Below are 10,696 nucleotides of genomic sequence, written 5' to 3'. Positions count from 1 at the left end.
AAGCTTTCTGTAGTTCTACACATTTTGCCATGGGGCGGAGAGAGCATTTAGCAATTTTATAACACATTTCATGCAATTCTACTCATTTTGCCATGGGGCAGAGATACATTTTTGCAGTTTTCTTACAAGTTTTCTGCAGTTCTACACATTTTGTCATGAAGCGGAGAGATAATTATGTAATTCGACACTTTTTAATTGTCCCAGTAATAACCTTTTTTAGTTTTAAAGCAAGTTTTCTGCAGTTCTGCACATTTTGTGATGGACGGAGATTTGTTGTGTACAATTGCATGTAATTCTACTCATTTTGCAATGGGGCAGAGAGAAATACTTGCAGTTTTAAAGCAAATTTCCTGCAATTCTACCCGCTAACCACAAGGGGCAGAGAGACATTTTTGCAACAAATTTCATGCAATTCTACTAATTCTGCCATGATGCAGAGAGAAATGTTTGCAGTTTTAAAGCATGTTTTCTGCAGTTCTACACATTTTGGCATGGAGATATTTTTTGCAGTTTTAAAGCTAATTTCCTGCAATTCTACACATTTTGTCATGACTTATGCCATGTTTTTTTACCCCCTTTTTCTCCCCAATTTCGTGGTATCCAATTGGTAGTAGTTACTGTCTTGTCTCATTGCTGCAACTCCCATACGGACTCGGGAGAGGCGAAGGTCAAGAGCCATGCGTCCTCCGAAACACAACCCAACCAAGCCGCACTGCTTTTTGACACAACGCACATCCAACCCAGAAGCCAGCCGCACCAATGTGTCGGAGGAAACACATACACCTAGCGACCTGGTCAGCGTGCACTGCGCCCAGCCCGCCACAGGAGTCGCTAGTGCGCGATGAGACAAGGATATCCCTGCCAGCCAAACCCTCCCTAACCCGGACGACGCTGGGCCAATTGTGCGTCGCCCCATAAGCCTCCCGGTCGCGGCCGGCTGCGGCAGAGCCTGGGCTCGAACCCAGAATCTCTGGTGGCACAGCTAGCACTGCCTTAGACCACTGCGCCACCCGGGAGGCCGATTTATGCCATGTTAATGATATCTGAGTGAGACCCCAGCCAATGACTTTTTCAAATTAACTGCCAATATGTCAACATTCCATTCAAGCAATGCTGTCAATCCACAGCCATACACTGGCTGAAATCAGTTGATGACAGGACTTAGACAAGTTGTAAATGTTTTGATATTGTATCATATAATAGCACACACAGCTTTCCAAGAAAATCCAATCTGAGACATTTATGGTCTGTTTACATATATTTTAGAGGCAATTGTTGTTTTTTTTACATATAAAACCCATATAAACTGTATTTATAATTATATGACAACATGTTTACATTGACTATAATTCCATGACACAATTTCTGATACATCACATGCCTTACTCTTATTTTCATGCATAAGTAAAACCAGGAAATGCATCACCTATGCCTCTACTGCCATGCATTCCAATTAGACTGGTTTTGGATTTCTCTCTGAACAAGATGGCTGCCATTTTTGCCCCATTATGGAACTTTTATGGTTTATGACATAGCCCCTCTGGTAATGTAATAGGATCTCTACCGTTGAGACCCGAACTGAGTCCCCCCCCCAAAAAGGTCTGTCGCTTATGCCTGGAGCTGGCCCTGCATTCAAATGATCATGGAACCAACGTCAGACTTGCTGTTCTCATAGGGGGCCATTTCATTTACCAGGTGTAACACCTAAAAAATAGTTATTACCAGGTTCCGAAACATGAAAGTTACCAGATTTCCAAAACAACAGTTGAGTTAAAAGAAAAAAGAAGAAAATCACTCAAAATGCTCATATCATTTACTGCATTTATTACAGATGTAGTTAGTCATTTATCACATTATGATAAATGATATTAACAGATTATGCTCATTAAAAAAACACCAATAGAGAGACATTTGATGGCTTGGGCATCCTTTATCTAGACAGGCCTTGTCTTAAATATCTGGGGAAAGTGTTCACATTTTTTTTACACATTTTCTTCTGCTTGGTGCCTTAGTCTAATGGTTGACTCATTACTCAAATCAAACGTTTCTGCAGATAACTATGTCATTTCTTAAGACCTCATTGTTTTCGATGCATTTACACTATACGTCTCTCTATGCATGATACTGGGCAAACAAAATGAGAGACAAAACATTGTAGAGCACATAGTTTGAAAGACAGTTTCAGCTTTAAACTGGTATTATACCACAATGATATTGACAAGATCGTAAGATTGTCCGTTCAAGATAATGTGTGTCTGAGTGTTGTTCCATGTGATGATAGTCGGTTAATTTATCCTGTTGTTGAAGTATTTCGGACATGATCACAGTAATGTTATTTTATCCATGGGTGAGCTAACATAATACTGTGTGTGCTTTTATCTAAGTGATAATGTGAGTTAAATTAGTGTACTGTAACAACCAGCACTAGCTGCCCTCTGATTAATGATGTGACCAATCAGACTACATTAAACAATGAACAAAGTATTCTGATTGGAGGGGAATGAACCCAGACTGTGGTCTGACATAGCTACCATTATGGCAGGATTTTTAAGTGTGAACATACAGTACCTGAATGGATGTCCCAGCAATGTACACAGATTCCAAATAGGAAAATCATTAGACCAGTGGCATTTTTTTCAAGCAAGATCAGAAAAGAAAGGCAGAAAGAAAGAAAAACTGAGGCAGCTTACTGAGGTGTGGGGCATTCGTTGACATGGTTGAATGTAAAATAAATGATGCCAGATATGATCAAATCTTTGAGAAGTTTATTATGAATATGGCACCGGTTAGATGGTAAAAAAAAGTGTTACAGACAGAAAACAACCATGGATGATGATGACAGGTTCATTTGAACGGATGGAAACCTACAAAAGTATAAAATAACCCTGTTGTAAAATGAAGTATGTACATTTCTGAAATTGCATTAAAAATTGGAAATAAAAATGTTAAAAAAAATATATACAAAATAAGCCAGGCACTCAAAGTTAGCTTCAGTTAGTTGTTGTTTTTCTTCAAAAATAAAAAATAAAACAAATAAAATAATAAATGTACCATAGTTCTCTTTTTAATATTTTAATTTGTTTGTATTTAGAATTTATAACACTGTTAACATTGATACTAAGAGAATCCCCTTCTCCTGTAGTATTCATCTACTTGGTTTCTCTTAAAATAATCTGTATAATTGTACAAGAAATTGTTAAAAACACAGACACAGTCTTCACAGGTAATGAAGTAATTTTTCATATTTAAACTTTAAACACTATGTATCTGACAGTAGCTGAGATTAGTTTAAGTTTAAATCACCAGCAATTCATTTTGACACAACACAGAGACATTAAAACAGCTCATCCTGCTGTTCTGTTGTAACATATGGGTGTATTTCCTGGTCCGTCCACAGTGTCTGTTTTAAGTGAGCTGTGCCCCCGACCCGACAGTCTCATCCCGCTTTGCTACGTCGTAGAAAACACTAACATCTAGGATAGAATCAATCTCAAGTGGTGACACCAAGCTCCCCTGCAACCATTCTAGCATTCCACTCAACCAACCCCAAACATTCCTTTTTTTATTCATTTTTTTTAAACATTTATTTCATGACCTGGATTTGATTAACAACACATCTACACAGAAACTACAGACACTGTTTCCTGATGTAGGGGAGTAGCCTGATTCAGTTCAAAAGACAAAGGCTCCCCCTCCCTTTGTTGGACAGACTAAAAAACACTGAACGTTGAGACAAAGCTGCTGGACCGAATGAAATCAAGTAAACTAACAATCAACTTAGTAAACATGCATTTCCAAAACATCTATAAAAATAGATTTATAGTGCGAAATATTTTTTATTTTCATTTCTTTAGAAATCTTTAAAATTGTTTATTGTCCTGAAATACTACCGTCATCTTTTTGTCCTGTGAGTTGCATGGTCCTTGAAGTCAACAGGTTTGGTGGAAACCAATGAAATACACCCAATGCATACAAGAAGCACAAGGGACTCTGGGAATGTTTCACAACTGAGGCATTTATGGTTCCAGTCTAGAAGATACATCTAAATGCTACTTTAGCTTTTTGTCGTAATTTTTCATAGGGTAGGTAAATGCAAGCTGGAAACTGTAAACCCAGAATTCCTCAATGGCAAAAAATGGCTCCTTAAACCTTTGAGCTAGTTAAGAGTCTTTTATCTCTCAGAGAAAGAGAGGTCTGTAGACTACACAACAGCAAAGCAACAGCAGAAACAGAAAGAAATACAGACAAAAGGAAGCAGCAAAAAGATGACGCTACATTGGAAGGCCACCACACGAAATCCACTAACCTCCACGGGTTCACTAAGACTGCAGAGGAGAAGGAGAAGGTTACAAACGTTCCCTGTCCAACCCCAGACTACAGATAAAGCACAGAGAAGACAAAGGACAAAACAGCTACATCAGCTCAGTAACACTGCATATAGTAACACACACTGAAATCGCTATGGAGACTGACAGCCAGTGACACTTACACATTGTACACATTTACGGTTATCACGCTTGGTAATAGATTACTTGATGGACGGCTGTCAAAAGATGAAGTGACAGTTTTTCCATTTTATTACAATTTTTTTAAACAGCAATCACAGTGTTCTTAACACCAAACTGTGAGATAACGTTTTTGGCAACAGAGAAAAAATTAGGGAATGTGATTTTTCCAAAAACATATTCCGTTTTGATTGAAACGCATGTCTTTATTACAATCTCCTTGATATGTGATTTCAGGAATTGGACAATGGCTGATGGAAGAACGGATTTGGGAGACTGACGTTGATAGTGGCGAGGTTTACGATGTAAAAGAAAGAGGAAGGATAGAGTAGAAATAACAACTGACAGAAGTCAGTCAAAGTTAAACATTCATTTTTCAAGTTAATGATGCAAATTAGCCTCTGTTACACTGAGACTAGAAAGTGATTTAGTTTTCAAAAAATACAAACAAAATCAACCTGCTCCATATAGGTATATTCTATCCTTCAGGCCCAATCTGATTGAGCCCTTGAACTTGACTCAGGGGAGTAGTAATGAACACGAAAATATGTTGATTAGAGGTTTGACTCTCCCCAGCTGTCATCTCTGTGAGAGAGCTGTGGAACAGAAGAACCTACATCAGCCCGCTGAAGGAGGGTAGTAACTTGATGGAACAGTAGCACCATGGATCTGCAGAGGATAGTGCGTTCCAAATGGCATCCTATTCCCTAAATAGTGCACTACTTTTGACCAGAGCCCTATGGGCCCTGGTCAAACGTAATGCAATATATAGGGAATAGGGTGCCATTTGAGACATAACCAAGGAAATGGAACCGGGAGAATACTTGTATCTCGTACTGACCTGTACTTGTTCCAAAGTCCTGGGATTTATAACATTCTACTCACAGGCAAATACCCTGCTAAAATTGTTAAATCTGTTCTATAAAAAATAAACAAACTGAATTATAAAATAAACTACTATACCCTCATTATGATCTAACCTTAAAAGGTATTTCTTAAGGTTATTTCTATGACAATGTCAAACAGAGTAACATCCTTTTGTCTGCCTTGATCACATCAAGATATGAAGCAAAATCATCCAAGGGTTTCTTTCCATAGAAATATATCTTCCACCATCACTCTTTAAATACACTAGACATCTTCATAAAGATGCAACATAATCAACTCAAATAAAAAGTAGTTTACCCAAGATTCCAGTAGGAGACCAACGGTAATATGAATTCTCTGTAGGCAAAAAATGAATTCTTTACAATAAACAATAGTCAGTTTAGTTTGATCAGAAAAAATATAATTGATAGTACTGTAAGAGGAGCAAGAAGAAGACGAGAGACTGATAGAATGGGAGTCAACAGAAAGAGAGAAAAGGATAGAAAGACATGGAGCCATTCATTTCTAGTACACAAGCTCAATTGCTCAAATTCAAAATGCTAGAATATATTTATTTTCCACTTGAAACACAGTCTTATGCCTCAAAGAGTCTTTGACAGTTGAACACAGTAATATGGTCTTGGTGTTTTGCTCTAATCATCTTTGCGCTCCAGAGTTTGTGTGGTGTGTATCCCGTTACTGTAGACAGGAAATGGAAGAGTGGAGAACAGTCCCTCGGCCGTGGTGAATACATTGGCTGCTGGCATCTGGGTGAGGCTGGCGCCAGACATGGTACCACCAAAAGGCCCAGCCATGTTGAGCCGGTGGACGTGATGATACAGCATCTCCATGGGCGTCTTGGGGTCGATGCCGAAGCCGGGGCTACCGTTGACATCCACAAAGTTCATAGCATGGGCCACATTGTTGGGCAGCAGGTTGGCGCCTGCCTGCATGGCCAGAGTGACGTCAGCGGGGGCGTAGCGGATGGTGCCAGTGGTGTAGACCCGTGAGGCAGCAGTGCTGGTCGTGGCGAGGGTGCCGGTGACCCGCTGGACCAGTGGAAGCGCCACGTTCCCGGCCTGCAGCCTCTGCAGGGCCTCCAGGTCGCTGGTGTACAGCAGGGAGGAGCCTGACGTGGTGGGGGTGCTCTGACCTTGCTGGTTGTCGCGCGGCGAGGCCGAGAGGGGCGGGGACAGGGGGTCGGAGGAGGACCCAGAGCCGGAGGGAGGGACCAGGCTGACGGCGCTGGAGGCCGAGGAGGGGGCGCTGCTATAACCGCTGAAGGAGGGGGGTACGCCCTTCCTGGTACCTGCGCCCCCACTACCCCCCTCTGTTCCTGGGGGAGTGAGTACTGAGTCTGGGATGGAGACCTGCAGACTGCCAGGCTGTGGGGAGGGGAAGGTATCGTGGGCTGGGACGGGCTTCGTCATGCTGTAGGGAGACTCGTTCCTGGAGATCTCCCTGTTGGGTGGGTAGTTCCAGATGATGCTGTCATTGTCGAAGTTGATGGGCTCGGACATTTCCGTTTTGATCTTGAGCACAGAGGCACTGGCAGGGGAGGGGTGCGGCAGGACGGGGACAGCCCCAACGAAGGCGTTAGAGCTGTGGGTGGCAGAGGAGAGGCACAGGCGTTTAGGACGACTACTGTCCCATTTCTGCTTTTTCCTCCTCTTCTTACGCTTCTGCTGCTTACTGGCAGCGGGGGCGGTGAGAGTCTCGGTGGCGCTGTCACAGTCTTTAAAGCTGTCGTCATCTTCCTCATCGTCATCATCATCTTCCTCTTCTTCAGAGGAGGACGGCGAGTCATGCAGCTCCACCCCTCCGTTTCCGTCTCCATAGTGCTCCACCTTGATGTGCAGGTCCTCCAGCCGGCCCAGTCTGCCCTCCTTGGTCTCCACCTCACAGTCACTGGGCTCCAGATCGTCCTCGCTCTCCTGGCTCTCTGGGTTGGAGGAGCTGTCTCCCTCCTCCTGACGCCTCATCTCCTGCTCTGAGGACGATTGGCCCTGCTGCTGCTTTTTACTCTCTGTTTCCGGGTCCTCTGTGTTCTCAGTCTGGTTCCCCTTCCTGTCCCACTTGGAGTTCTCGTTGTGGTCTGAGAGAAAGGTTCCGTTTAGTATACAGACTTCAACAGCACTCTAAAAAACCTATGTATACTGTATAAATATCTGTCCAAAATAACCACTACAAATGAAATAATCTTTCATGCCCTTCATTAAGATCTTTTTAATGTTCAGTATTTTGCTATAGAGAGATATATGGAATATTCCCTTTACCACTCAATTAGAATATTTTATTTATTTACTCCACCACTGTGTTCTACTGCAGTTATAATAACGTCTGTCTGTCTGGTGCCTGGTGTGTTGGCTTGGCACCGATCACCCCCTGGATACTGGCGCAGTGGTGCTCTCCAACCGTACTGTCAGAGTGAGGACAACTCTACCCAGCAGCAGCTGGCCTGGGCCACAACCCTCACCATGCCCGCTGGCATAGGGGGCACTGAGGGAGGCCTGGTGCCAATGGCCAATATGCTGGCTCTTTCCTCAGACTGTCACCCCAAATCCTCCTCTCCTCTCCCCTCCTGCCCCCTTGGCGGTACTCCATTGAATATGTTTAATTCAACATTTTCCTCAAACTAATGATGAGGGCTTTTCTCCTCTTTCTCCATGGATGGCCACAGTATAATACAAGGTATGCTTTCTCTTAGGGAGTTTAGGCCAGGTTATACTGTAAAGAACTTTGTGACAACTGTTGATGTAAAAAGGGTTTTATCAATACCCTTATATTGATTTATTGATTGATTGATGGTACCGTACCAGAGTTGTCCTTGGACTCGGACTCAGAGTCGGATGTCTCTGAAGACTCTGAGGCTTTCTCTGGAAGATTGGGTAGCTGGGCGATGTCCATGGGCGTGTCCTTGTACTCTGGATTACTGAAGGAACAGACAATAGAGACAACCAAAAGTCTTTATAATCTGGATTACTGCAGGAAAAGACAATAGAAACAACCAGAAGTCTTTACAATCTGGATTAATGCAGGAACAGACTACACAGAGGTCATTATAAGGTCATTATAATCTGGATTACTGAAAATAAGAATTTGTTCTTAACTGACTTGCCTAGTTAAGTAAAGGTAAATAAAAAATATATATCTTAATCGGCGCAAGGTCAAAATTTAATTAAGCATACGCCAATTAAAACACCTGCTTTTCTGAGCAATCTTTTGAATTATTAAGACATGTAAACACCTTAATCATCATTCCAGCGGTGTATTTGATCTGCACATGTGCTAGCACCAGCCGAGCGAGCCTCCCTCTTTAGCGCGAGTGAAGTTCGGAACAACAATGTATGCGTCTTACAAGTCGTTTTCACATACAAACTTTGTCTGAACTCAGAATGACATGTGATTCCCAAAAATAACATGTTCACTGTGGTAGAACATTTATTTTGATTGGCGATTTTCTGCATTTATCTGTGCCACTATTATATTCATCTGACTATCCACAATAATCGCATTATTGTGTGCATGTAACCATGCTAATTTTCTTTGCCAAAAGATAATCATTTAGAGCATATCGCTGCCAGGGATTGCAGAGAACACAGCGTTTGACATTCTCCTAGTGTCCTGATTGATCCAGCTGTCCCTAAAGCAACGCTCCTAACTCTCTGGCTCTCACAGCTGCTCTATGGGCCCGCAGAGGTGAGGAGAAATTTGGAAGGATATTGAGAAGATAAATCTATTACAATTGATGAGAGAAGGGTTCCTTCTTGTGATGGCAGATAAATTCAATATTTAGCAACTCCTTGGAAAAACAGCTTTTGTGTGTGTATCTGGATCTAAAATTACAATAACATGTCAATCGCTTTAGGATGCAGAGATAATTCTACAATGATCAATTCAATGGTGCCAATGGCAAAAATGCATTTCATTAACAGTGCCTTAGAGCAAACTAATACTGGCAGATACAGCTGAAGTCAGAAGTTTACATACACCTTAGCCAAATACATTTAAACTCAGTTTTTCACAATTCCTGACATTTAATCCTAGTAAAAATTCCCTCTTTTAGGTCAGGATCACCACTTTATTTTAAGAATGTGAAATGTCAGAATAATAGTAGAGAGAAATATTTATTTCAGCTTTTATTTCTTTCATCACATTCCCAGTGGGTCAGAAGTTTACATACATTCAATCAGTATTTGGTAGCATTGCCTTTAAATTGCTTCACTTGGGTCAAATGTTTCGGGTAACCTTCCACAAGCTTCCCACAATAAGTTGGGTGAATTTTGGCCCATTCCTCCTGGCAGAGCTGATGTAACTGAGTCAGGTTTGTAAGCCTCCTTGCTCGCACACGCTTTTTCAGTTCTGCCCACAAATATTCTACAGGACTGAGGTCAGGGCTTTGTGATGGCCACTCCAATACCTTGACTTTGTTGTCCTTAAGCCATTTTTCCACAACTTTGGAAGTATGCTTGGGGTCATTGTCCATTTGGAAGACCCATTTGCGATCAAGCTTTAACTTCCTGACTGATGTCTTGAGATGTTGCTTCAATATATCCACATAATATTCCTTCTTCATGATGCCATCTATTTTGTGAAGTGCACCAGTCCCTCCTGCAGCAAAGCACGCCCACAACATGATGCTGCCACCCCCGTGCTTCACGGTTGGGATGATGTTCTTCGGCTTGCAAGCCTCCCCCTTTTTCCTCCAAACATAACGATGGTCATTATGGCCAACAGTTCTATTTTTGTTTCATCAGACCAGAGGACATTTCTCCAAAAAGTACGATCTTTGTCCCCATGTGCAGTTGAAAACCGTTGTCTGCCTTTTTTATGGCGGTTTTGGAGCAGTGGCTTCTTCCTTGCTGAGCGGCCTTTCAGGTTATGTCGATATAGGACTCGTTTTACTGTGGATATAGATACTTTTGTACCTGTTTCCTCCAGCATCTTCACAAGGTCCTTTGCTGTTGTTCTGGGATTGATTTGCACTTTTCGCACCAAAGTGCGTTCATCTCTAGGAGACAGAACGCGTCTCCTTCCTGAGTGGTATGACGACTGCGTGGTCCCATGGTGTTTATACTTGCGTACTAATATTTGTACAGATGAATGTGGTACCTTCAGGCATTTGGAAATTGCGGAGGTCTACAATTCTTTTCCTGAGGTCTTGGCTGATTCCTTTTGATTTTCCCATGATGTCAAGCAAAGAGGCACTGAGTTTGAAGGTAGGCCTTGAAATACATCCACAGGTACACCTCCAAATGACTAAAATGATGTCAATTAGCCTATCAGAAGCTTCTAAAGCCATGACATCATTTTCTGGAATTTTC

The 10,696-nt window shown here is 42.0% G+C and overlaps 1 protein-coding gene across 3 annotated transcripts in view; it reads right to left on the bottom strand.

Moving 5' to 3' along the window:
- Window positions 1-1,778: 1,778 nt before the first annotated feature.
- LOC106611225 (neuronal PAS domain-containing protein 3) overlaps window positions 1,779-10,696 on the bottom strand; it is a 469,364-nt gene continuing 460,446 nt past the window's right edge. For 2 of the 3 annotated variants that reach the window (XM_014211204.3, XM_014211210.3), the window contains 2 exons: window positions 8,189-8,304; window positions 1,779-7,467 (listed from right to left, as the gene is read on the bottom strand). In XM_014211204.3, the coding sequence (XP_014066679.3) occupies window positions 6,026-7,467; window positions 8,189-8,304 (1,558 nt within the window). In that variant the 3' untranslated portion in view covers window positions 1,779-6,025. The remainder of the gene's footprint in view (window positions 7,468-8,188; window positions 8,305-10,696) is intronic. The other variant, XM_082955738.1, reaches the window with a different exon arrangement.

Source organism: Salmo salar, chromosome 09 (genome assembly GCF_965601325.2).
Source record: "Salmo salar chromosome 09, fSalSal1, whole genome shotgun sequence".
NCBI classification, from domain to species: domain Eukaryota; kingdom Metazoa; phylum Chordata; class Actinopteri; order Salmoniformes; family Salmonidae; genus Salmo; species Salmo salar.
The sequence above is the reverse complement of the archived record's forward strand: the minus strand, read 5'-3'. Positions and strand labels throughout refer to the sequence as shown.